Here is a 26,723-nt window from a genome sequence, read left to right on the forward strand (position 1 = left end):
AGACTCAGTATGGCAGCAATATTCCACGAACCTGACAAGTCATGAAGCTCTGGAGCATGCTCCGATTCAGGGAACCTTGAAGCTTCACTTTCGGAGAATATTCCGCCTTGACATGCTGACTCATCAATTAAAATGAGACGATTGACCAGTCATGACAAAGTGCTCTAGCTAGAGACAATCAACATAAGGTGCAAAAACTATGAGTATAGAACTACTCGAGACAGCAAATCATTTCTTGTGTCATTAATCTATCATAAGACAGAGATTGAGATCATATCAAAAGCACTATTTTCCCACCAGCTCGATCTGCCTCCATAGTCCTATGAGCCTCAACGATCTGCTCAAGCCCAAAGGTCTTGCCAATCTTAATGGCAAGCTCACCATTCTTGACCTGCTTGATCATCTCCGTCAGCGGCGTATTGATGAAGTCTTTCTGACCACCGTCGTAGGATGACAAGTACTTTTCAGTGCCCAGAGCAGCCATAGGCATGAACTCCTTGAGAGACCAGGAATTGCCAACAATCCCAGTCATGCAACAAATGCCACCAGTATTGAGACAAGAGAGTGAGTCCAGAAGGGAGGTTGTGCCGATGAGCTCAAGTACTTTATCTGCACCCTCAGGCCAGATCTTCAGGAGACCATCCTTGACCGTGCCATTGTCGATTACCACATGGTCACAGCCGCTGCTCTTTAGTAACTGTTCACGCGCTGCGGATCTCGTTGTTCCCATGACCGTCGCTCCATGTTTCTTTGCAATAGCAGCGGCGGCTAGACCTACACTTGTTGTCCCTCCTCGAACTAGCAATTTGTCCCCTTTCTTCAATTTCAGAGTCCGCGTCAAGCTTCCATATGCCGTCTGCAGCATTTCCGGCAACGCACCCAGGACATCCCATCCGAGTCCCTCGGTGTTGTCGATAGCGACGACATTCTCAACGGGCACACACGTATACTCCGCATAGCCGCCGTCGAATACCCTACCAAGTCCTCCCATGGCCGTTGCTACAACTTGCCCTTTGGAGAACTTTCCATCGGGGCAGGCCTCCACTAGCCCTGTTGCTTCGATTCCCATGATGCGAGGGAACGGGACTGCAGGCCCCGAGTCTCCGCGTCTAGTGAAGAGCTCGGAGCGATTCAGCCCGCAAGCCTTGACTTTGATTAGCACCTGTCCGGGGCTCGGAGTCGGAATTGGCCGATCCTCGAGCTTGAGCACCTCAGGAGGTCCAGGCGTGTGAATGACGGCTGCACGCATAGTTGACATGTTTATGGTAGTCGATCTACACCGGGAGACGTAAGGCCTGTGTCGATGAAGCGATGCTCCTGAAACCTTGTTCGGGGCAGTATTGATGCAAATGCAACGATCTTTCAAAGTGTGCGTCGAGCGGAAGTTGATCATACAAATGCGAAATGCAATAAGTCACCGGGAGAGGTCCTTCTATAAGGTAGTAACAGAAGGTAGCCTTGTCTATGCCAAGACGAACTTTGTTGACAAGCCTCGACACTGTCTGTAACTTGGTTTCTCGGTCAAATCTTTCAGGGGCGAAAGGAAGCCTTTATGTTGACCAGCTCTATGAATGGGAAAGCCCCGCCGTACGAGGCTGCTTAGCCAAGCATTACCAAGCTGCCCTTGAATTGGACGCCTGACGCCGATAATGCCGAGAAGTGGAGAGACCTAAACCATTGCGGGTTACAGCCAACTTTGGCTGCTGTAGTACCAATGATTTGAGAGGCGCTTCAATTGATTGAGCGCTGAAAGTATTTGGGCTGAAGTCCTAGTTGCAGATCGGCGACCTAAAAGCTGGCGGCCTCATTATACTCTTTCTCGTATGTGGATGGTGTACTTTATATTGCAGCGCTAGCGTCAGATTCTCTCCCAAAGATGTCCCTTCTTATGTTGGCGCAAATGAGGGAGAGAGGCTCGTGAAAATTACTGATTCAATCCCGATATATCAAACAGTCGGAGGACCGCAAAGACCCACCATCTTTACTATTCTATACTGGTCACAAACCTCGGAACTCCTCCAAAATCCTCTTCTAGTGCTTGTATCAGTGCAGACCTGAAGTGGATAGCTCGGGTTTTGATATGTTCCACAAGCTTGTTCTGCAGGAGAGGCGTATTTAGGATTTCTAGATAGCGCTCGTTTGCTTCCGTCTATGTCAGCATCATTAGGATTTCGTCGGAAAGAAAGCGCTGCTTACCAGGCAGGTCGCGCGTCTGCTCATTGTTCAGTAACTGGTCGATGAGTTCGTCGTCCTCTTCGTCCGTCCACCGGGAGTCGCGGTTCTGGACTACCGGCTCTCGCGTTTGCGTCTGCGGTGGATTGCCGGGAAATAACGTACGTTTTAGGCCAGCCTGACGTTGAACCACCTTCTCTTCCTTTCTCAGACCCTGCTGGAGCTCCAGAAGTTGGTTATGGACCGCATCTTCACGCCTTCGTCTCGTAGCGTCCGGAACTTCCGAATTTTGTGGATCAGGTATTTGTGTCGCATACAGCTCCGCATTCTGCCTCCTTCGCTCTGAGATTTGTTCTTTCTTTAGAGCGGTTCTGAAAACACTGTTGAGTTTTTTCAGGTAAGGAAAGAATCTCTGTTTCACATTTCGAATGATAGGTCCTCCCCCAGAAGGTTTGACATTCCAACTAATTGCTTTTCCGCAAAAGTCAATAATGAATTGTTGGATGCGCACAATTTCTTCCAGCCCTTGGAGGTCATAAGCTTCCCTTTGGGCAGGTTCTAGCACCCGACGTCTCATGGTCCGCTTAAGTAATATTAAGCAATCAGGGACAACCTTGACATAGATATCACGAACTATATCGGCTATCTTGCCCTCTGGCAATTCGTTACTAGAAGCCCATTCCTCAAGTTTCCCCAATCTCTCGTTGAATTGGCGCTCAACGTCTGCTCTGTCCCCTGTCTCGGACCCGTCTCGATACAGATTCCGCAACCTTCTTATTTGATTGAGTAGAGATCTTCCACTTTTGGTCCACGTTGTGTCATCGGCCTGCCGCTCCACTTGGTCCCTTATAGAGCCAACAATATCATCTAGCCACAGCCTTCCTTGACCTAGGAACATCTTGCTATTTTCCTTTTCTCGTCGCTTGGCTTGACTCTGAGCGAACGAAGTCGTTGCTCCGGCCTGCTCTTCAGTGACTTGTGTCTCTTCAACTTCGATATCCCCATCATCTTCCGCTTCCTTCTCAGCTTGAATACCATCATTCACTTCGACAATCTGACGGGGATCTTTGGTGATATTTGTGTCATCCTGATTTGGTTGTTGCGGTGTACTCTGCGCCTCGTTCGCTGAATGATATTGTTCAGCATCAGATCCTTGCTCTTCATCCATTTCTCCTTCTCTACTTCTCCGAAGCCTTTTTTCACCCTTCAATTGCTCGCTTGTGCGTGGAGACTTTTTCTTGCTGCCTTTTGGTCGACCTTGGCGAGGAGACTTGGTGCTCCTTGTCACGGAAGTGTTTGGCTGTACATTTGGCTTAGGCTGCTGGAAGCTTGTAGGTACCTCATCATCTAGATCGTCGCCGAATGGGCCTTTCGCGAATGCTTGCTTCGCTCTAGGGCCAAGTTTTCTTTGCTTGCGACTGATATTATTTTTGGCCGCCCGTGAAGCTGCCATTACGCCCTCCTGATCAGATTCAGGGATCTCATCGTACGTTGTGGCTTCTTTCGATTTGCTGAGCTGCTTTTGTGTGTTGGCCTGACCAATATCCTTTGACCGACCCAGCGAATCATCCTTAGGGGTCTGCGGCTGCCCGTATAATTCGAGTTCTTGGGACTGCTGCCTTTCTCTGTTTTCTGGTCGCGGCCTCTTTGAGGGCGCAGAGTCAATGGCTGAGCTCCCCATTTTGCGTTTCGCAGGTTTTGGGCTCAGAGCGATCCTGTTCAACATAGCCACGGTGGGCCCTACCTCTTCTGCCATCTTGTTCAAGCTCGATGAAGAGGCAAGAGCTTTGCGGCTAACGCTGCCTAGGGAACCCAGCCCTAAACCTAACCCTCAACCTTAAGAGGGCAATTGTCAATATCTTGAACTTCCATGGAGCGTTCACTATTTTTGCATTTCAGAAATCTCATATTTCCTTTCTTGACATTTTGTCACACCATTCTTGACCAGGCTGTCTGCAATGCACTCACTTAAGTTGGACCAAAGCTAGGTTATCTCTCCTGCAGCCAGGTTGATTCAGGCTCCACTCCTCGGCGGCAAGGGCTTGCCACCTAAAATCCTCCTACATCAGCAGCACACTCCAGCGTCTTCAACACCTCTCAAAGTAAGAAATACATACACATCATCACCAAATGAGCACTGCATTTCGATAGAGTCGAAACACCAGCTCGGGCCCTTGCGCCCCCACCGCACACGACCATGCTCCCTCGAGTGACCCTCAGCTTGTCACACCTACTGCTCCTCGCCCTCCCAACCCTCGTTCCTACAGCTCTCGCAACCTCTTTTACGCTCTCATCCCCTTCTATATCCGCAAACCTCACCACCAAGCACGAAGGAGGCCGATGCGCCCTCCGCAGCCAATGCGGCAAGAAATCCTTGTTCGGCAGCGAACTGCCTTGTCCTGACAACGAGCACTCTGGCCCTCTCTCCTCCCCCGTTCGCGAGAAACTCGTCAAAATCTGTGGGCCAAGCTGGTCAGCGGGTGATGTCTGCTGCGATGAAGCGCAGATTGACGTCTTGACGACAAATTTGAAGCGGGCAGAGAGTCTTGTGGGAACGTGTCCGGCGTGCAAAACGAATTTCTTTGATTTGTTCTGCACATTTACGTGTTCCGGGGATCAGAGCTTATTCGTTAACGTGACGGGGACGGAGAGGCTGGGGAGCGGGAAGGATGTTGTCACGCAGGTTGATAATTTGTGGGAGGAGAAATATAAGAAAGGGTTCTACGATAGTTGTAAGGATGTCAAGTTTGGGGCTACGGGGGGAAAGGCGATGGATTTTATTGGGGGTGGAGCCAAGGAATATCCTGCTTTTTTGGCCTTTTTGGGGGATGAGAAGTTCTTGGGGAGTCCATTCCAGATTGATTTTCCGAATGTGACGGATGGTAGAGAGAAAGGGAGGTGGGAGGGGATGGAGCCTGTGGGAAAAGAGGCAATTAAATGCAATAGTAGCGATGAAGCGCTCAGGTGCGCGTGCGTGGATTGTCCTGCTACCTGCCCCGAGTTAGAGCCGGTGAGGGAGACGAAGTATTGTCATGTGGGCGCCCTGCCGTGTCTGTCGTTCGCAGTGATACTGGTGTATTGTGTTCTGCTGGCGCTGTTGGTGACGGCAATCACGGGGCATGTGGCGTATGAGAAGCATGCGAAGAGGAAGAGTGAGGGGCTGCAGCTGCTCCAGGATGCGGCATTGAGTGATGATGAGGATGAGGGGGATATTGTCTACAATGCTGGTATGATGGATCGGCCAACGAAGCAGTATAAGCTGAATGCGATCTTTGATACGATGTTCAATGAGATCGGCAGGAAATGTGCGACGTACCCACTGATCACCATCGGCGTCAGCGTGCTGGTCGTTGCGGTGCTTAGTATTGGATGGATCAGCTTTGAGGTCGAAACCAACCCGGTGCGGTTGTGGGTGAGTCCAGACTCGGCTGCTGCTAAGGAAAAGCAGTTCTTCGACGATAACTTTGGGCCGTTCTATCGAGCTGAGCAGGCTTTCTTAGTCAACGATACGCAAGCTGGAGGATCTGGGCCCGTCCTGAGCTATGATACATTGGCTTGGTGGTTCGATGTGGAGAGTCGTGTTCAAAGGATGCTGTCGCCTGAGCGGCACGCCACGCTGAGTGATGTGTGCTTCAATCCAACTGGTGAAGCCTGCGTCATTCAGTCCCTGACAGGATATTTTGGTAGTGATTTGGCGAATGTTGAGCCTGAAGGGTGGAAGAAGCAATTATCACACTGCACTGAGTCACCTGGAAGCCAAGACTGTCTACCTCCCTTCCAGCAGCCATTGAGTAAGGACATCGTACTTGGTGGTATTCAAAACGGCGATGTTCTCTCCGCTGAGAGCCTCATCGCAACGTGGGTTGTTAATAATTTCGAAGAAGGCTCAAACAAGGAACAACGTGCTATCGACTGGGAAATTGGCTTCAAGGATATCATGCAGAATGCTCAAAGAGAGGCATCCGAGCGAGGGTTACGGCTGTCCTTTACTACAGAGATGAGTCTGGAGAGTGAGCTGAACAAGTCAACAAATACGGATGCAAAGATAGTTGTGATCAGCTACATCATCATGTTCCTCTACGCTTCACTTGCTCTAGGATCAACCACACTGTCGTTCAAGTCGATCATGCAGAACCCTGCAAGCGCTATGGTACAATCAAAGTTCACATTGGGCATAATTGGCATCATCATCGTACTGATGTCTGTGTCAGCTTCTGTTGGCCTTTTCTCGGCTTGCAAATACAAAGTCACCTTGATCATCGCAGAAGTCATCCCATTCCTGGTCCTGGCAGTCGGCGTGGACAACATATTCCTCATCGTGAATGAATTCGAGAGAGTCAACGTCAGCCACCCAGATGATGACATCGAGACAAGAATGGCTAAAGCTCTGGGCCGAATGGGTCCTAGTATCTTGCTATCTGCAACGACGGAAACGATCGCATTCGCCTTGGGGGCATCTGTGGGCATGCCTGCAGTCAAGAATTTTGCTGTCTATGCCGCAGGAGCTGTTCTGATCAATGCTATATTGCAAGTCACCATGTTCGTAGCAGTCCTCTCTCTTGATCAACGAAGGGTAGAGGACGGACGGGCCGATTGCTTTCCATTTATACAAGTCAAAAGTGCGAAAGCAGGCTTCAGTCAGACAGCGGGCTCCTATGGATATGATGAAGAAGGACCTCTCCAGCGCTTCATCCATAAGATCTATGCACCAGCTATTCTTGGTAAGAAGGTAAAATATGCTATCTTAGTTGGCTTTTTAGGCCTGTTCACCGCAGGCCTCTCCTTGATCCCAGAGGTCGCTCTCGGTCTGGACCAACGCATAGCCTTCCCTCGAGACTCGTACTTGATCGATTACTTCAACGACCTAGACGCCTACTTCAACACCGGCCCGCCAGTCTATTTTGTCGAGCGCAATCTCCCTGTTACAGTACGGCAGCACCAGACAGCAATCTGCGCCCGCTACACAGCCTGTGATTCTTATTCCCTTAGCAATGTCCTAGAACAAGAGTCAAAGCGCTCCAACGTCTCCTACATAACTGGTTCCACCGCCAGCTGGATAGACGACTTCTTCACCTGGCTCAATCCCGCCAACGAAGCCTGTTGCGTCGAAAATGGCCGCCCATGCTTCGCCGATCATGATCCACCCTGGAGTATCGATCTGAAAGGCATGCCTCAGGGTGACGAATTCGTACACTACCTTACTAAATGGCTGGCATCGCCAACGAATGAAGAGTGCCCCTTCGGCGGCGAAGCGCCGTACAGTAACGCGGTCGTCATTAAACCGAACATGTCCTCCTTCAATGCAGTCTCAGCCTCTCACTTCCGCACCTCCCACACCCCCTCTCCTCCCAGTCCGACTACATAAGCTCCTATACCTCCGCCCGCCGCATCGCTTCCCAGATCTCTCTCAACGAATCTATGGACGTCTTCCCTTACAGCAAACACTACATCTTCTTCGACCAATATACGACCATAATCTCCCTCACAGGAACCCTCCTCGGGTCAGGCCTCGCCATAATTCTCGTCCTCGCTACCATCATTCTAGGCTCCCTCACCACCGCTATCGTCCTCACCCTCACCGTCGGCATGATCCTCGTCGACATCCTCGCTTTCATGTCCCTCGCCTCCGTCTCTTTAAACGCTATCTCTCTCGTCAACCTCGTCATTTCCCTCGGTATCGCAGTGGAGTTCTGCGCGCATATCGCACGTGCATTTACGTTTCCGAGCACAACGATCATGGAAAAAGCACCGAGCGGGCTGCGAGGGAAGGAGTTGCGGGCTTGGGCGGCACTGACGAATGTGGGAGGCGGAGTGTTCAGTGGGATTACGGTGACGAAGTTTCTTGGGGTGATGGTGTTGGCATTTACGAGGAGTAAGATCTTTGAGGTTTATTATTTTAGGATTTGGGTCGCGCTGGTGAGTTGGCTCCCTTTCCGGCCCCCTTTTCCCCTAGCTTGAGGTTGTCTTCCTTGGATATGATGCTGATTGTGGGTGCACCAAAGGTTGTTCTAGCGGCTCTACATGCGCTGGTATGGTTGCCGGCAGCGTTGAGCTTCGTAGGTGGAGGTGGGTATCTGGATCCAGAGAGCGATGGGAGCTTGGAGGAAGATCTGGCGAGTCGGAGGTATAGGGCGTTGTTGCCGGATGAGGATTATGATTCCGAGGACTATTGAGGAGGGTGCAGTCTTTGACCTGGGAGTTGTACTGCATAGCGTTGGGTAAGGTAGATACCAATTTCATATCTTTCGCTATAGCGATGGAACGATTCGCGGGGAAGTTGCGTGCTTTTACATTGTTTACCGTCTTCCCTGCTTTGCATTTGTGGGAGTAGTCAGTGGTGGGGGATTTGCTGCCGATTGTCATGGAGTTGTCATGATGATGTGGTGGACTGGCGTATTGTTGTCTGGCATGAGGAAGTCATCCTCAACCTGACGAGCATGACGATTTGGATTCACCACATCGGACCATAGCGGTTGGATGTGAAACCTGAGCATGAGAAATGGGGAGAATGCCATAACGAAAGTGTCTTTCAAAGGGAAACGCCAGAATACGCAAGGCAGGCTACGCCGCAGACTGCTGCAGGCTATGGATTGATCAGCCTCCTGGTGCGTCTAGCTTTTGTGATTGCTGCAGGGTGCAAAATGGTTGGATATCCTCCTCAAGCTAGGGAGATCGAGGGGATGTTGTGCGTGGTTTCTGGAGGTGGTTCTAGCATCACGCTAGAACGGCGCTAGTAACCAGGCTGCGTGAGGCTCTCAGTAGAATTGGACGCCATGCACGCCAAGGCATGGCATTCTCTTGACCATGCAAGACTTTGCAAATCTCACGAAGCTCATAGGTAGGGGCGAGAGTCCGAGCATGGTCAGTCATTGGCCCAAAGGGCTTACAAGGTTATCAGGCCTCCTTGGCTTTACTTCAAACATCGGCTGTCGCTATGAATCAACCCACGTTCCTTGCAACAAGGATGCTGAAGAACCTCTATATATTCCTAGCAAAGAGTGAAGCAAGGAAGTGTAGAACTTGCGGTACGTGGCACCTGATGTGTTACAGAATGAGTCCAGACATTGGAACGGTGGACGGTCTCGGTGCTGCATTTGAATCGGTTGAGCGGCATACGGCACGAGTTTTACGACGAGGCTGAGACATGCAAAGCCGATAAGATATTCTTCGGAAACTTTTCTATATTTGATATTTGACGTGAAGGTTGGTCTCGCAAGGTGCTATAATTTGCGTTTCCCCTTATTCGCCCCGGCCTTCGACGGTGAGAGTATCTACGCTAGAAGCAGCTAGCTTTCGTCCCCGGCAAACCAGTTGGCTCTCCGCCTCTGCCGCTGGCCTGAGCGTTTCGACCCGCCGCCACAGCGTCATCTTCCCCAGATTTGGCGGCGAGGTGGGAAAGTGCTCGTCTGCCTCGCTGGATCTTTCGAGGCTGCAAACGGAGGCTGACCGAGGATGTTTGAACGTGCGTGACGAGAATGCTAATGCGATGATGTCCTCAGATCGATTGGTACCCTGCAAGGAACAGACGATAAAGCCACCAGAATCACGAGCCTCGCAGACCCCAAAGACCTCAAAGCGCGGCCCAGAAAGCGTTCATCAGGGGACTTCATCGAACAGAAGGACCGATACCAATGTTGTACATGTCATCTATATCATCTGACATTCTTCAATTGTACGGAAATAATAAAGGACCATATGGGCTGGAAAAACCCGCAAACGATTTGACTCCTGACAGTGCAAGATGGACCAATGGGCAGACAGCGCCCAAGCTGGGGTCTCAGCATTGTGGTGCGGAGTCACGGGCCTAACGCGTGGCAATCCGTTTGTCCCATACAATTCCCCGCATTCTCGCCGCTTTCTAGAACGTCAGCTCCAATGTCACAGTCAGCGCTTAGCCTCGGTTGATTATGACAAAAAGCGAGAAGAAGATGGCCACAATGGGGGATCATAGCGGGTCCATATCCATAGCGAATATGCGTAGATACAGAGGATGGCACTTCAGCCTGCCGATGGTGTTCTGGGGGCAGCCAATCTGATGCACGTTGCACAAATCAGCCAAGTCTGTCTGTCTCTGGCTCGCGTTAAATGGATCCTACGGCAAAGCGCAAATCTCTCGCTTTCCCACCGATACATCGAAGGGAATGGCAGCTTGCATACTTGGCATGTTGATCTCCGCATGCAGCGGACGGATAAGCGCTTCTCATACGCCGAGCCCTTCAGGCCGAGCACCAAACATGCATTTCCACCGCTAGAAATGCACGCAATGTTTAGATTGCGAGATATGCTGTTGGTTGTCGTAGTGACCCGATCCCTCAACCCCAACCAAACACTGCTCCCCTAACGGCGACAACTTGGGAGAGAAGGTTTTGTAGGCTTCCTAGGGCACAGCGGGCGGACAGCCTGGCCAACAAATCCGTAAGCAGTTTGATTGCATAGGATTCTGGGTGATGACGATCTCGTCTTGAAAGAGGTGCCTTGGCGAAACGGTACATCGTGACCCTGCACCTTCTCTGCCTGCAACCGTACAATCAAATCTTACCCACCAGCCCGCATATGGACTGGGCGCATGGCGTGGACCGACTGACCTGCACTTGCAGGGGGCAACAGCGCGAGGGTTGATTCTAATGGGAACTAAGGATGGGAGGCTTTCTGCCTCCGCATAGGCTGTCTCACAACTGTACCGTGCTAGTGCTCACGTACCTTGTCGATGCGTTCCCTAATAGAGCTCCTCTACCGACGGCCGTCACGCTGTGGTGGTGGTGCTGCGAATGAAATATTTATTTGCTTCGCCCCCCCCTCCCTTCTCCACAAATTCCTCTACCCCACCCCTTCATTTAAAAGCTCCCTTCCCACCTCTGTTATACATGGTGGAAGGCCCCATACTTGTGCCCCCCATAGTCTTTTAATTGACAGGTGATCCGACCCCGCTGCTGGGAAATTGAGCCGCGCCGGCGACTTTTTCACTATGACCGACGCCAAGATTCAAAACGAGAAGGCTGAGCTCGCTCAAGTCGAAGCGTATGCCTACGTATTCACAAGCTCTTGGGCAATGTAGCTGACGTATCTACAGCGATGGCTACGAAGATGCAGAGAGGAGGGGCTCACGCCAGCAGTCCGTCAGTCTGAATCGTAATGTCACCGCCAGGTATGCAAAAGTGTCTTTCAATCCATGGCTTGGAAAAGTCTGACGCGCAATTACAGAATTCAAAATCCTCTGGCAGGTATCCCTCGAGAAACTCTATTCTACAATGTGGAGCAATTCGCCCAAGAGGCAAACATGACGGATATGATTCCGCTACTTAAGAAAGGCGCCCTGGTCGCTCAAGACCCTCCCTCATTCGAGACCATCGATGACTTGGACGAAGTCGAACGCGATGCTCTTCGTAATGAGGTCCTCCACAAGTGGCGTCAGCCTGGTGCCCTATACTTCACAGTCATCCTCTGCTCCATTGGCGCCGCTGTACAAGGATGGGACCAGACTGGCTCGAATGGTGCCAACCTGTCATGGCCTCTCGATTTCGGGGTCCCCGATGCCAAACCGAAAACTAATCTGAAACCGGGCGTCAATTATGACACGATGGACTATGATAAGAATTCGTGGATTGTGGGTGTGGTTAACTCCGGACCATATATTGGCTCTGCATTCATGTAAGCAGAACCTCGCTTCGAGATGAGACAGCACCTACTGACCAATTGCAGCGGATGCTGGTGCTCCGACCCCCTTAACAATTATATTGGTCGTCGCGGCACCATCTTCTTCTCTGCTGTCTTCTGTTTCTTGACCGTGATCGGCTCAGCCGTCTCGCAAAACTGGCCTCAGCTATTCATCACCCGCCTCTTGTTAGGGATCGGTATGGGCGCCAAAGCCAGCACTGTCCCGATATACGCTGCCGAAAATTGCCCTGCTGCAATTCGTGGAGGCCTAGTCATGTCATGGCAAATGTGGACTGCTTTCGGTATCTTCCTGGGTTTCTGCGCCAATCTGGCTGTCTACGACGTAGTTCCCATTGGATGGCGTCTACAGCTCGGGTCCGCCTGTCTTCCAGCCCTCCCTCTGCTTATTGGCGTGTATTTCTGCCCAGAATCGCCAAGATGGTATATCAAAAAGGGACGATACTCAAACGCTTTTCGATCACTTTGCCGACTGCGAAACACGCCTCTACAAGCTGCTCGTGATCTTTACTACATCCACGCTCAAATTCAAGAGGAGGCAGATATCATTGGTCGAAGCAACTATTTCACACGCTTTTTCGAACTTTTCACAATACCACGTGTACGCCGGGCGACATTGGCCTCTTTTGTCGTCATGTTGGCTCAGCAAATGTGCGGTATCAACATCATTGCCTTCTATTCCTCTACTGTCTTCCGCGAAGCTGGTGCTGGTAACTTGGAAGCTCTCCTCGCCTCTTTCGGTTTCGGTCTTGTAAATTTCGTTTTTGCATGGCCAGCTGTTTGGTGAGTGCTGATTTCCCCCTCTTGAAAATCCTAGGAGCCTTAGCAGCTTGGTGATAACCTTATCCGCGACACATTCCATATCAAATGCCGCTCTTTCGTTCGAAGCCATGCTAATTCGGACGCAATAGGACAATTGACACCTGGGGACGCCGAAACCTGCTCTTATTTACATTCCCGCAGATGGCGTGGACATTATTAGCAGCAGGCTTATGCTTCATCATTCCCGAACAGAGCAACGCACATCTTGGGTTGATCGCCTTCTTCATCTTCCTCTTCGCCGCCTTTTACTCGCCCGGTGAGGGTCCAGTACCCTTTACCTACTCCGCCGAAGTCTTCCCCCTCTCTCACCGGGAAGTCGGCATGTCCTGGGCTGTCGCAACCTGCCTATTCTGGGCAGCTGTCCTCTCCATCTCCTTCCCGCGAATCCTACGCGCCTTCCACCCCGTGGGTGCTTTCGTCTTTTACTCGGCGCTTAATGTCACGGCGTTCGTGATGATTCTGTTCCTCGTCCCGGAGACGAAGCAACGGACCTTGGAAGAATTGGATTACGTATTTGCGGTGCCCACGAGAAAGCACGCTGGATACCATCTCACAAAATCGGTTCCCTTCTTCATCAAGCGCTACGTGTTCTTCAACAAGAGCGCGAAGTTGGAACCTCTCTACACTTTCGACGGTGCGGTTGCGGAGGATCAACATATTGCTGTGAGGAAGGCGTCTGTCGCAGGCTAGGTTTTCTTAAGAGTGGAATTACATGGCTTCCTGCCTCGTCGTAAGGCCTTTGCAGGGGGTGGAAAGATACCAAATGATGAGTAGACGTCACGGGATGGAAGGAAAACGAGACATCGCATACAGAGATACCTATTTTGCAGGAAATGGCTTTTTTGAACGGCTATTGTAGCAGAATAGCACCTCTAGATATACCAAATATTGAAACATAAACTTCCAGCCTCATGTTTCTATGCTGCCATCATTACTAGAACCTATGAGATGCCTCAAGCACCAAACAAACACCAAACATTCGATTTCACCTTCGTTTTTACCCCAGCAAGGATGCTACCATTACTGTGCGCCAGCTGATGCCAGTGGAAACTCAAACTCAAAACATGTCAGCCCTACGTAGGCTTTTGACTACTGTCGCGCCAACGGCGTGACTTCATCCTTTCTCATCAGCATCAGCCTGAGCAATACCTATTCGGGAAATACGATGCTAATGCGGCTTACTCTATTTCTTCACCGCCCTCACCGACATGAGAGCCCGCCATGAGTAGGCTTAATCTCGCAGGACGATTGGACCGCTTGAGCCTCAGCTCGTCAGACGCTCAGGTTAAGGCCCCAGATCTACAGCAGGCTTGATCATAGGAAAATGGGCTGAATCTTCAGCTCGCAACCGCATTCCCTTTGTGGAGAAATTGGAAGATTGAGGTAGTAGTCAGGATATTAGTGTCACTTCTCAAAGTGGATCTTCAAACATTGTGGGTCGTGATGCGGGATCTGGCGTACTTCAGCTGGTTGTTTGTGGGGGGGTTGTTCTTTTGAGTGGCGAGGCAGGGTGGTTATATTGTGTCCTGGTCTGGGCTTGGACGTCAAGTATTCTTCCCGCTGCTGGGGGGTAGTGTCAGCTGTCAGGCGTTCGGGACGGAGAAGGTTCGGTAAGCCATAATCCACCACCATCTCAGGACGGGATTCTTGACCACGTCTGCTGAGTGCGGTATCTCAACGTAATAGGCGGGTATGCCAAGGTCTGGGGGTAACGTTGAGGGTAGGTTGATTGCCCGTTGTTTGTTTTTCTAAATCGTTGGGAGGGGGGGGAAGGTGAAATGCTGCGTGTGGGATCTGTTGCCTGTAGGTCATGAGCTGTGGAAGGGAGGTAGGGGCCTTGCTGCTTGTGTATGATCTTTCCCTTGCTGATGCGAAAAGATTGGCAGAAATTTGAGCGAGAGGACGCTGTTGCAGATGGTGAGGGACGTGAGTTGTTCTTGGGTGATAATAGTCTTGGTTTTGCTTTAATTGTTGTGCTGCTTGCGGTCACTCTTTCTTCTATTTCATGAGCCAAATTGCTTATGAGGTGTTGACTTGATCGTCACAGCTAAATGCTTTAAGTGACATTGATCTTGTCCCCTCCCTTGAATCATGTATCTCTTCCTCTTTCATCTCTCCTGGCTTCGTTGATATAGGAATCATATGGACTTCGTTGGTCATTCGGCGTGGCCTTCAAGTGCATGGTCTCCTAAGTAAAAGTATGTTCTGTTCTCTTTTGTTGAGTACTGTGGTCGTGGTGCTTTGCTTACTATTCGGGAGAGCACTTCGTCAGACGATCTGTACACAGTTGATTGTTGACTCGTTTATTTCCATGAAAATCTCCTGATGTTCTTGTTACGTTCTTTGTTCGCCTCCCACAGCCTCTCCACAGGTTAAGCACTGAGGGCTTGAGAGCTAAATTTTGCTAGCACATGTACATCGATCTCAGGTGCTCATAAAGTCTTGGCTATGTGCAGGCAATTGAAGGCCGCTCGTGCCATATTACTCTTGACGGCTCATCTTCCATGCTCTTGTGTAGCTCATTGAGTCAAAGACTTCTTCCACTCTTGCTGCATCTTGAGTGACAGGATCCAATCAACACTTGCATTCGGCACCGTCATAGGCTCAAGCAACTTTCAAAGTCGACACGGCGTCTTTGATCTTTGTCTTGAGAATCTGTCGTTGCCGACGGCCTTGGAGTTGGATTCCAACAGCTGGAGCGGACGAAGTATCGGCACTCCTTGAACGAGAAATGCGTAGGCATGACACAGCAAGAAAAGATCAACTTCAGACATCGCAGATTCACTATGTCTTGCCATAAGCTCTCCGACCTAGTTTGACACTCCTCCTGCCATGAAGCCCAACTACGGCCAGAATCCAGGGTCCTGGACCTTGATCCAGGCTAACCTAATGCAGCCCCTAAGACGCTCTGTTGGGAGGAAGCCTGGCCAATGGGAGCATGACCAGTCCGCAAAACCCTGCCCTCGCTGCCCTTGCTGCGGAACAGGCCAGGGAGCTCTCGTCTGGAGATCAAGGCCAGTACCTGCATATTGAAGAATGAGTCGACGCCTTGTGGTCTATCCACCATCAATTTCAAGTCTCTGGGCACCATCGACTCCATATGTTATGCTAGTGGTTCCATTTCAAAGTATAGGGATCAGGGATTGTTCATCTTCTGATCCGTATCTGTTTCTAAACTTAAAATTCTGTTGGGATGGTGTGGGGACTAGTAGGTGCGGTTTGCCAGGGCGTGGCATAAATTTGTGTCGTCTGCACTTCGCTCTTCTTCCCTTCCTCAATATTTCAAGCTCTTGTTTGCTCTGTAACATCACTACTTCCTCAATCAGGCTCTGATCTATCTTGACCTTCTCAGATTTATGTCTTTCGCCTTTCCTTGGATGAAATGTCGAGCTGTATTTGTTCGTCTGCTCAGTTTCATCGACGCAAGTGTGGTACGACATCTCATGTGGTTCTACCAAGTAGAAGATCCTGGGATTGTGAGGGAGGCGCTGGGGATTGCAGAAATCGCCGTATCTGCGGAGTGGATGGATCTTGACAACGTGGCTTCTCTTATTGTGTGGCTCTCGTAAATATGATTATCTCTCTTCAATTCCATGGCTGACTAGCTTTTTAGCACAGGAATCTTGTGGCTATACGTATATCTACTTTTTGTGCACGTGGCACATCAAGAAGGTCGACTCAATTGTCGGTAAATCTTGATCTTCTGTTAGCAAAGCCTTCTTATATTGACGACGGGACAGGTCTTACGTCCGTTCGCTTACGTGCGCGACCGTCCTATCACTTAGACCATTGTATGCTTCAATATACTCTGGGGCACCACCGGCTCGAATGAAATTCTCTAAAATAGTCCCGCTCCTTTTTGCTTTATCTCTTCAGATCACCGTCCAATTCGCCTCGCCCGTTTTAAAGCATGTCGAAAATTCTAGGGCTTCGCGACCGCCGTCCCCGTGTAACGCTGTGACGCAAGGCCTTGAAGCTCTCCCTCGAGCCAGCAGCTTTGTTGTTGCTGTAGGAGGCGAAGCAGGTAGGGAAGGAGGAGGCGCTTAGTAGCTTTGTCGACAGTGAACACGTGGTGTCGTAACGCAGGTTTTGAACGTGAGAAAGTTCAAGCACTTCATTCATTACACGAAGAGGGTACTACATCGAGTTTAGGTCATAGATTATATTGTCTTATATTCCCGACCCCTTGCATACTATCTAAGCATGACGTTGCACTTCCAAACAACAAAACATCTTTGTCTATTGTATTTACCAAGGCTGGCAACAAATCTACCAGCGACATTTGGTCTCAATCTATGTATGGTATGCCTTCAAAGAAGGAGAATGATGGAAACGACTTCCCTGGCCTCGTCAGTACTGTGCAATTCATCATGGCGGAAGCTAACAGATCTCGACATTCTCCAGTATTCATTCTTCATATAGCTCTGGAAAATCTGTCCAAGAGAGATGAAATACAAGGTGTGCATAGGCATTCTATTGTGCCCATTCAGACGCCAAACGAAAGCGTTCAAAGCAGTCCGTCGTCAAGGACAAACAGACTTCCAAGCATCTTGGCTAACATCGGAGAACGACACTATCAGGTGCTGGAATGTCTCGACTTTCTCCACCCCTGTATGAACAGGTGTTGGGACTGGAGCTCCGGAAGATTCATAAGTAAGGGAACAGACTCAAGCATTTTCTTTTCCGCTACATCTGGGCATGACATTCCCATATGTGGATTTTATAGAGCATCATCTACAGAGCTTCGGGGAGACTGGGTAATTGTGTTTCCAGGTGAGCCAGCATTCCGCTGTTGAGATAATGGCGACTTGTCGGAAAACTCCCCGACTGTCGCGATGATTGCGATCATGATGGAATTTGAGAATACTGCAGAAGACTTGTATAGGTAGATTATTTGTACGGAGACATGACCGACTATGACCTCCTTGAAAGGGACAGCCAGGACTAATGCCATCCTACTTTTCGATTAAGGAAATACTGACAATTGTGACTGTCGGCAAAACCTCGACTGTGCAAAAGAGGAGCGACTAATAGGAAAGCCTTTGATGACACTACGAGGAATAGGTCCCAGTTGGGTCCCATCCAACGAAATCCCTGCATTCACGAAAATTGTAAGCGTGGCAACGAGCGATGGCTTGAACTCCAGGAAGGGAACGTCATCTTGAGATGCTAATTGATAGGAAAATAAACATTCTGTAGTTTTCATCTCTCCCAATTGGGACAATGACCAGGTGAAAAAGAATGCTTCTCTGTTAAACGTGACGTATGATATTGAGTTGAGTCATAAACTATCGAGAAGTCCTAACTTGTGAAATCCCATCATTCTTCCCCACACAGCTTTCGCAGAATCTCCGCACCGGTGTACTGTGACGTCCCAACTTCCGCGATCAACTTGCGAACTATCCTCTCGTCATGGTCTCGTAACAACAAAACCCTTTCTTCTGTACTCAGACTACGTACACCGACCTCGAGATTGTTGAAAGGAGCCGTGATTTCTGCCCTTTCGAAATCGACGAACATCACTCGGTTCAATTCCTCGCTCCAAAGGATGTTCCGTCGATAGACAGTATCAAGAGACACATTGTACTGCTTGAGATCATTATTTCGAAATTGCCCTACGTCTTCAGCGTACTCTGCTTCGTTCTCTATGCTCACGCCCTTTCCGACATATGACAGCAAAGTAATACAACGAAATGATGATTCATCATAAGTATGGGGCCTTTCATCCGGCGTACTGATGAGCCCAAGCGTAACGGGAATTCGCACCCCTTGCAGAAACCGAAGGCGTCTGTAGATTCTGAATTCTTGAGCCATCAACGGTGTCTCCTCTGCGTTCGCTTTTGCTATCAATACATAATTGAAGAGAGGCAGAGTGATGCGGAACATTGTGTTCTTAGCACAGGCTGTGAGTTTACCGGGCTTCTCGCCTAGCTTCAAGGGTGTCCAAATCTTGTCAGGATGTGCTCGAAGCACGGCCTGGAGTATACTCCTGAAGGTGTGTCTGCATAAGGGATGATTCTCGTTCCTTAAGTCCCAACGATGACTTTTAACATTAGGAAAGTCTGGGTCCAACTTTGTCCCGCTTTTGAGACCTAGTAGGCATTTTTGGGTGCACCAGGCCGGTGAATGGTTTTCGTCTTCGGCATCAATGTCGCATAAGGATGAAACTCGCCCTTATGCGTGTCGTCGTCAGCAGTGATCGTTTTCTCTTTACTTGCTCTCTATCTTTAACATTTCCCTCTCTATCGTATGTGGGGTCAAGAAGTTTTAATTCTTGTGGCCAGTTGACAGACGCAATTGGGAATTTAGACTCACAAGATGAAGAATTTTCCGAGCCATTTCCCTCAAGCTGATCAGTGTAGTCATTTATGACTTCTTCTTCGAGTTGTTCTGAGTGCTGTGGGTCTTCTGACTTTGGGTCTTTGCCCTCACTCGAGCAGAGCTTGCTAATCAGCAGCTGGATTAGACGACATTGGGGACAGGGTCCGGGTTTGTTGTTAATACTTATGGATGCAATATCAAGAATAGTCTTTGACTCAACGGAAAGGCTCATGTTTAGACCCAGGCAGTGATGTGAAAAAACCAAAAAAAAAACGAGTTTTGTCGTAGGAGGGTGCTCGGCAACACTTCTGCTCTTTCCTGCCTCTGCTCCTTCCGAAATCTCAACGGCGCAACTGCTTGCTAAGTCAAATTGCTCATAAACGGCAAGCACTGATCTGATGCAATGCTCGCCTCACTAATCATCGGATCATTGATATCCAGTGTAGCAGTGCCTACTGCTTGGTTTTACCGTAGAGGCCACCCTTCCTTCTCCGCTCTTCTAATGCAGCTTTGTACGGCGGATTGATAGGTGGCTGAACAGGATCAAGGCTGACGTGATCTTTAGGGAGAGAGTAGGTAGCATCAGCGTCCCAGGCAGAAAGATCTCCACAGGCGACGAATGGAGCGATCCATCTGTGGTCTTCCGTTTCATCTTCGCTGACTTCGAAATCCACCTCACCCACTGCACCTTTTTCTTCCTTTGAGCTGCTTGCGGCTTTTTGCGGCTTCTTCAAATTGTTGAATGGCAAATTGTTCTGACCGCCGATGCCTAGAGGTAGCAATTCCTCTACATTAAAACCTTTGGGCATATTGAATCCTTCACAAATGACGAAAGCTTCTAGACTGCTCGCCCGGGAACTCCTTGGCTTAGCACAAGTCACCTTTTCAAAGAAGCAACGCATCTGGGCATAGATGAAATCCACATCTTTGCCCCTGAAGATCTTCGAGATGAATTTGCCACCGGGCTTCAATATCCGAAGAGCAAGATTTAGAGCAGAAAATAGCAGCTGAGCCTGGATAAAGATGTCAAGATCATGCATGCCCGTGACATCAGGAGCGCCATCACTAATGACGAGATCAACTAGAGGCTTTGTCTCAGTCTCTCCCTCCTTGATAGTGTCTGATTTCAAGGCCTCAAGAATCCGCGGAATCGTATCCTGATGTGTTATATCAGCAATCAAAGTTTGAACTCCTTCCAAGGACGCAATTGGCTGCAAGTCAACTGCTACAATCTTGACGTTATTCCGCGGCCTTCGATCCCCCATGTCTACTTCCTCGTTGGGATCCAGCCCGTCGTCCAAGCCCTCTAAGCCGTGGTACACCGCCTTCCTCTCACGCTTCATTCTTGCTGTCCATGCCCTGCGCCCAAGACATTCACCTCGGACAAGTACTCGAGACAGGACTTGGCTCCAGCTGCCGGGAGCTGCGCAGAGGTCAACCACACGCGTCACATCCGATCCGAAGAGGTCAAAGTGCTCATCCAGATGCAAAAGTTTGAATGCAGATCGGGCACGCCATGATTGCTCCTTTGCGAGACGATAGTATGCGTCGCGCTTGTCTTTGGAAGACTTTCCCATGATTTTTATGTTCGCGCACAATTGAACCAGTAGTCCCACAGTCAGCAGAAAGGTTCGAGCGGTCGCCCCCAAATTCACCGAGACCTGATTTTCGGCCTAAAAGGGTTTAGCCCAAAGCAGCCTCTATAATGCGCGACTGATATGAGAAATATGCAGGTTTTGCCCTCCCCCCACCCACCACCCCCGGCCCCCACCAATGCTTTCAAATGGACCAAATGATTAGAGAAAAAATTGTTAGCCGTTTCCCTTAAACGGAGGTATATCTGTGGCGCTCAATTTTGTAAATTAGAAGTCGTTTTCGGTATCTCAAGTCTTCAAATCAAGGAAGATTTCTGCGAGCGATTCATGATTGTGCAGAATGTCGATAGATCAACCACATGTTGAGGATCCCAAGGGCAAAAAGAGGAAGAGACAGCCTGCTAGTAGTCGCGACAATGCATCCGTAACAAAGTCATTTGAAAGTCTGAAATGGCGTGAAGTACCTTTCCCAGAGACCTTCGAGGATGCAGAAGGCTTTTTCGGATTGGAGGAAGTATCTGACGTCGATATAACGAAGGACGAGCAATTGGGGCAGATCAAGTACCAATTAGTTTCCAAAGCAACAAAACAGCCCAACATCAAAGCAATATCTGACTCAATTGAGTCTCGTGCAAGGCGACGGTCTCCGTCAGTCAAGACGAAGGATGACGAGGAGGAATGGTCTGGTTTTGCCGATTCCAAATCCACGGAATCTGAACCATCTAAGGTGATTCGAAAGCGGAAGGGGGATTTGTCTTTGCAAAGCTTAAAGGAGTCGAAGCAAAGCCGCTTCGAGCTCCTTAGCGAACTTACCGAAAATGATACGGATGTGGCAGATTGGGAACCATTGGGCCTTTCTGAATACACAAAGTCATCAGTTGCACGCATGCGGTTTTCTAAACCAACGCCGATCCAGAAAGCTGTCATACCGGAGATCATTAAGGGCTTCGACGTGATCGGCAAAGCTCCCACGGGATCTGGGAAAACTCTGGCCTTTGGCATCCCAATGTTTGAGCATCTGATGCGGCACAAGATATTTCAGAATGACCGTCTGCAAAAAGACGACGCTCATGAGTATTATTCAACGAGTCTCATTGTTTCACCTACCCGGGAGTTGGCTCATCAGCTCTCTGATCACTTGAATGATCTTTGCTCAGACAAAGATGTGTCGATTGTCACCATTACCGGCGGCTTGTCAGCCCATAAGCAGAAAAGACTTCTAAGGCGCTCAGACATAATCATTGGCACACCTGGGAGACTATGGGAACTTATGAGTGAAGGAAATGAATTACGGCAGAAGCTTTCGAAAATTAAATTCTTGGTCCTTGACGAAGCTGATAGATTACTCAGCGAAGGCAACTTCAAAGAACTCGAGGAGATCATCCATGCATTGGATGTCAAAATTAGTAGCAACGAAAGCCTTGAGATCAAGAAGTCGCGGCAAACCCTTGTATTTTCTGCAACGCTCCAGAAGGATTTGCAACGGAAACTCACAAGCAAAAGCAAGAATACCGGGAGCGAGCTGATGGGAAAGCAAGATTCAATGGAATACTTGCTCAAAAAGCTCAATTTTAAGGATGCCAAACCCAAGTTCATCGATGTAAGCCCCAAATCTGCGATGGCCGAGAATCTCACCGAGTCAATCCTTGAGTGTGCAGCACTGGAAAAGGATCTCTATCTATACTCACTTCTCCTGCACCATCCAAAGACTCGTACGCTCGTCTTCGTCAATTCTATCTCCGCTGTGCGTCGCCTAGTACCTCTTCTTCAAAACCTAAATGTACAGGCTCAAGCACTTCATTCACAGATGCCACAAAAGGCTCGCTTGAGGTCGATTGAACGTTTCTCTTCGCCCTCATCTCCGTCTTCTATACTCATCGCTACAGATGTCGCTGCACGGGGTTTGGACATTCCTTCGGTTCAGCTAATCGTACATTACCACGTTCCCCGTGCAGCTGATGCCTACGTTCACCGATCAGGCCGAACAGCACGTGCCGAAAAAAGCGGATCTAGTATCTTACTTTGCGCGCCTGAAGAGGTGCAAGGCGTTCGGCGACTGATTGCGAAGATACATGTCCAAAGCCATCAAAAGAAACATTCCATCAATACACAGGAACTGGACGGACGAATACTTGATAGACTCAAGCATCGCGTTTCCCTCAGCAAGAAAGTGACGGATGCGTCGTTAGCGAAAGAAAAGCACGGTCAGGAGGACAATTGGCTGAAGAATGCCGCTGAAGAATTAGGCGTTGAGTATGATAGTGAGGAATTTGGCGACATGAAGGGGACGAGGAAAGGGAGAGGACAAGGGAGAAGGCAGAAAGAAAAGCAGGCAAGGGAGCTCAGTAAAGATGAGCTTGCAAGTCTGAAGGCGCAGCTTAGGGAGGAGCTTAAACATCGCGTGAATGTTGGTGTCAGTGAGAGATACCTCACTGCTGGTGGTGGGGCTATCGATGTGGATAGCTTGTTGAAAGGAGAAGTATCAAGCCCATTTTTGGGCAAGACAGTGGACTCCTGACCTAATGAGGCAACTGGGAAGCATGATTGAATAAAATTTCACAGTATCGAGAGCTTGAGCTTGATTCAAAGATCTTCCTGTAAAAGTCGAACAGAATCAAGCAAATCCGCTAACGTTACTGAGACTGATTGCACCAGTTCCCACTCTTATCTTCGCTAATGATCCTTCTTCTCATCCATCTCCAACCCCTCCCTCCCATCTTCAAAACCACTGACATCATACTCCCCAGGATACTCATCAATCAGCCTCCCCAACTCCTTGATCTGCCCCCTCGCCTCCTCCGTAACCTCCTCATAAACATCCGTAAAAAGTTCCCTAAGCCTCGGTTTCTTCAGCATCTCCGCCTCCGCAAAAGCCTTTAACACATCCTTCCTTATCCGACTCCTCGTCTCCCTCTCTTGCTCCTCATCCCACATCCCCTGCCGTTCCATCCACTTCCTCAACCTCGTAATCGGATTATCCCTACGCTTCCAATCCTCCACTTCCACCCGCGCGCGATACGCGAACGAGTCATCGCTGGTGCTGTGGTGGCTGACGCGATAGCTCATCGCTTCAATGAGCACGGGTTTTCCGCCGTCTTCGAGAGCCATCTGCCGGGCTTTCTTGGTGACTTCGCGCACGGCGAAGATGTCGTTGCCGTCGACGCGGATGGTGTCAATGCCGTAGCCGACGCCCCGGCTGGCGATACCGTCGCCGCGGTATTGCTCTAGTGTTGTGGTGGAGATTGCGAAGCCGTTGTTGCGGCAGAGGAAGATGATGGGGCAGGAGCGCGTGGCCGCGATGTTGAGAGCCGCGTGGAAGTCGCCTTCAGAGGCGGCGCCTTCGCCGAAGTAGGCAGCTACGATACGGCCTTCATTGGCGTTGGTCCTTCGGGATGACATGTTGGAGAGCTTTAGGGCGTAAGCGGCTCCGGTCGCCTGGGGGAGCTGGGTGGCTAGCGGGGAGGATATGGTGTGCTACACTTGTCAGCTTCGGTCAATGCAGTATTCAGGAATGTTTGCCGCTGCTCGATGTAACGTACTATGTTCAATTTGCTGCTGCCATAATGGACAGGCATATTCCTTCCTTTACCGACATCCTTGCAATTTGCAAAGAGTTGGTTCATGAAATCCGAGAGCGTAAAACCTCTTTGCTGAAATACACCTGCTTCTCGATATTGGGCGAATATCACGTCTTCTGGGGTAAGCGCAGAGGCTGAGCCCACCGCGATACCCTCCTCGCCAGCTGAGACCTGCAAATCCTCATCAACGTCTGCTATGGGCAGATACTTTGAAGGTGAGATCTGACCATGTAGAAACTGAGACGGCCCTGCCGCTGTGCATCATACATGATGAGATCCATTATACTGACTATACTGGCCAAGTCGACGCCTCAGCTATTGCGGTTCCTGCTCTCGATGTTTTTTTCACGCCATACCTGTCAACATATCCTTGTACCACTTTAGGACTTCCTCTTTCCTAACATCTGGCGGCGTCCGCATTCCATCGACAACTGCACCGTCGCTATCCATCACGCGATAGGTAGGCATTGCCGGCCGATCTGAGGGTCGTTCGAAGCGGAGGTTGCTTGTGAACTTGGAGCTGACTGCGCCAGGGAAGTGAAGACTGGTATATCAGCGCACATCAGAGTTGACTTGGGGCTATAGATATTCACTGGTCTGCGCCATGCGGCTGAGAGAGCGAAGAGCTCCATCTTACTCTGCTCCATGACAACCGTACTGGCTGTATAATCAGTCGCGGGATGCGTCTAGTACAATGAAGAAGCATTTGGCGAGCGTTTGAGCATTATTTTGATACAAAACGACTTCTCCGAGATGCACACAAGGTAGAAACGATGCAACCTCCCAATAAACGCATCTTGTACCCTCACCCAAGTCTCTACTGCCTTAAATGGAATGAGGAGTAGAATGCGATTTTCGGCTAGCAGCGGCATTGGAATGCGGCCCCTTGCACGGGAGCTAGAAGAGATGACCCAGGGACCGGACAAAACCAGGGACCGGACGGTTCTAGAAATACGTAGGTATCAGGGTCTGCAGGACTGAGAGTACGCGACTCCTTAGGCATGAACACTAGCAAAGATTTTTAGCTTAAGACTCATACTTCTAGGGGCAGAATATAGCGCACGCTATATCCTGGCTGCATATATTTGAAACCGTCCGGTCCCTGGTTTTGTCCGGGAGTACAGGTGACCAAGTCACCTAAAACCAAAACTAAGCCTAATTCATCTTAGAAATACTTTTTATTCACTAATTATAAAAATAGCAAAAGGCGCCTCTAATGTTTTAAAACTTGTAATAATTTTAAATCGTTTAATAAACGTTTTAAAATATTTTATTAAATTTATATAATAATATTGATATTATATAAATTTTTTTAATATTTTAAAATTTTTTTTTATATTTTTAATTTTTAATTATTATATTAATAATAATAATAATACTTTAATAATATAATGGCTGTAGGCCTAGCTTAGCGTAGGTATTCGCTTAGAGCGGGCACTAAGCCTAATTAGGCTTAGCATATATATTTATCTATACTTTTGTCTAATTTTTAAATAAACTTCTACTTATAGTTAGAATTCTATTAATCTTTTAAACTACTATTCTAAAACCCTAATATAATTCTAACTATTACTTATATAAAGGACCTAATACTTTTACTTATAATAATAATAATAGAGATGCTATTTAAACGCAATAGAAATATATAAAAAACTATATTGCAATATTTTTTAAATATTATATAACTTAATAAAGCTATTAGTATCTATATACTTAAAATACTTAGGTATAATAACTTATAAACTAGATAAAAAGGAAAATATATAAAAAACTATTAAAAAAACTATAAATATTATATACCCTATAATCTGTAATTTTAGCAACGCCCTACTTTTAAGTAGCTACTTTCTTTATACTCTACTTAATACTAGTAAAACTTTTAGGCAATTCTTTAAGGATAATTCTAATATAAAAAGTAAATATAACTTTAACTATATTATTGTAAAAAACAAAGCTTTATAAAAGCTAATTATAGCTATATACTAATTTGAAATATAAAAAGTAAATATTATAGAAAATAAAGAAGATTATAATAAAACCTAAGGAATTACTAATTAAGTTAAAAGTATATTAATAATATTATTAAAATATAAAATTATAAAGAAAACTTGCTTTACTCTTAACCTAGAATAAGGCGACGCTATCTATTTAAGCAAAATAAGTAAAGATATTATAACCTATATATATAATATAGTAAAGTTAGTAAAAAATATTAAAGACAAGCCTATTATATAATATAATGTTATTACTAATATAATTTCTATAATATATAATTTTAAATATAAAAACCAACTATTAATATTTAATAAGTTAAATATAAAGTTAGCTTTAATATAAAAAAAGGAAAAGAGCTAGAAGCTAGAAGCTTTAGTATCCTAAGTAAATAAAATACTTTATAATAATAAAAAAGTTATAATTATAGTTAATACTTAAAAGGAAGAAGTTAATTAATAGCTAAAAATAGCGTTTTAAAACTTTACTAAGGTCTAAGCTGCTTGTAAGCTATATTATAATAATATAAATAATATATTATATTAAGTTAAAGCTTTAGGAAAGGAAGTAC

At 48.1% G+C, this 26,723-nt stretch overlaps 8 protein-coding genes across 8 annotated transcripts; 3 read left to right on the top strand and 5 right to left on the bottom strand.

The window, feature by feature from the left end:
* Positions 1 to 123: 123 nt before the first annotated feature.
* Positions 124 to 1,258, bottom strand: KY384_002725 (uncharacterized protein; the record flags this gene model as incomplete). Its single annotated transcript, XM_044811247.1, has 2 exons — positions 124 to 168; positions 287 to 1,258. 2 exons carry the CDS (start codon positions 1,256 to 1,258, stop codon positions 124 to 126), a joined length of 1,017 nt encoding a protein of 338 aa, XP_044672130.1.
* Positions 1,259 to 2,149: 891 nt separating this feature from the next.
* Positions 2,150 to 3,928, bottom strand: KY384_002726 (uncharacterized protein; the record flags this gene model as incomplete). Its single annotated transcript, XM_044811248.1, has 1 exon — positions 2,150 to 3,928. One exon carries the CDS (start codon positions 3,926 to 3,928, stop codon positions 2,150 to 2,152), a length of 1,779 nt encoding a protein of 592 aa, XP_044672131.1.
* Positions 3,929 to 4,369: 441 nt separating this feature from the next.
* On the top strand, positions 4,370 to 7,537 carry KY384_002727 (uncharacterized protein; the record flags this gene model as incomplete). Its single annotated transcript, XM_044811249.1, has 1 exon — positions 4,370 to 7,537. One exon carries the CDS (start codon positions 4,370 to 4,372, stop codon positions 7,535 to 7,537), a length of 3,168 nt encoding a protein of 1,055 aa, XP_044672132.1.
* Positions 7,538 to 11,137: 3,600 nt separating this feature from the next.
* On the top strand, positions 11,138 to 13,356 carry KY384_002728 (uncharacterized protein; the record flags this gene model as incomplete). Its single annotated transcript, XM_044811250.1, has 5 exons — positions 11,138 to 11,190; positions 11,243 to 11,317; positions 11,374 to 11,820; positions 11,872 to 12,627; positions 12,756 to 13,356. The coding sequence occupies 5 exons, from the start codon at positions 11,138 to 11,140 to the stop codon at positions 13,354 to 13,356; spliced, it is 1,932 nt and encodes a 643-aa protein (XP_044672133.1).
* Positions 13,357 to 17,985: 4,629 nt separating this feature from the next.
* On the bottom strand, positions 17,986 to 19,219 carry KY384_002729 (uncharacterized protein; the record flags this gene model as incomplete). Its single annotated transcript, XM_044811251.1, has 2 exons — positions 17,986 to 18,839; positions 18,982 to 19,219. 2 exons carry the CDS (start codon positions 19,217 to 19,219, stop codon positions 17,986 to 17,988), a joined length of 1,092 nt encoding a protein of 363 aa, XP_044672134.1.
* A 220-nt stretch (positions 19,220 to 19,439) lies between these two features.
* Positions 19,440 to 20,564, bottom strand: KY384_002730 (uncharacterized protein; the record flags this gene model as incomplete). Its single annotated transcript, XM_044811252.1, has 1 exon — positions 19,440 to 20,564. The coding sequence occupies one exon, from the start codon at positions 20,562 to 20,564 to the stop codon at positions 19,440 to 19,442; it is 1,125 nt and encodes a 374-aa protein (XP_044672135.1).
* Positions 20,565 to 20,922: 358 nt separating this feature from the next.
* Positions 20,923 to 23,100, top strand: KY384_002731 (uncharacterized protein; the record flags this gene model as incomplete). The annotated part of the gene is made up of 1 exon (XM_044811253.1): positions 20,923 to 23,100. The coding sequence occupies one exon, from the start codon at positions 20,923 to 20,925 to the stop codon at positions 23,098 to 23,100; it is 2,178 nt and encodes a 725-aa protein (XP_044672136.1).
* Positions 23,101 to 23,255: 155 nt separating this feature from the next.
* On the bottom strand, positions 23,256 to 24,610 carry KY384_002732 (uncharacterized protein; the record flags this gene model as incomplete). Its single annotated transcript, XM_044811254.1, has 3 exons — positions 23,256 to 24,056; positions 24,122 to 24,408; positions 24,517 to 24,610. The coding sequence occupies 3 exons, from the start codon at positions 24,608 to 24,610 to the stop codon at positions 23,256 to 23,258; spliced, it is 1,182 nt and encodes a 393-aa protein (XP_044672137.1).
* Positions 24,611 to 26,723: the final 2,113 nt, after the last annotated feature.

This window comes from Bacidia gigantensis (assembly GCF_019456465.1).
Source record: "Bacidia gigantensis strain McMullin 20006 chromosome Unknown contig_156, whole genome shotgun sequence".
NCBI lineage: Eukaryota > Fungi > Ascomycota > Lecanoromycetes > Lecanorales > Ramalinaceae > Bacidia > Bacidia gigantensis.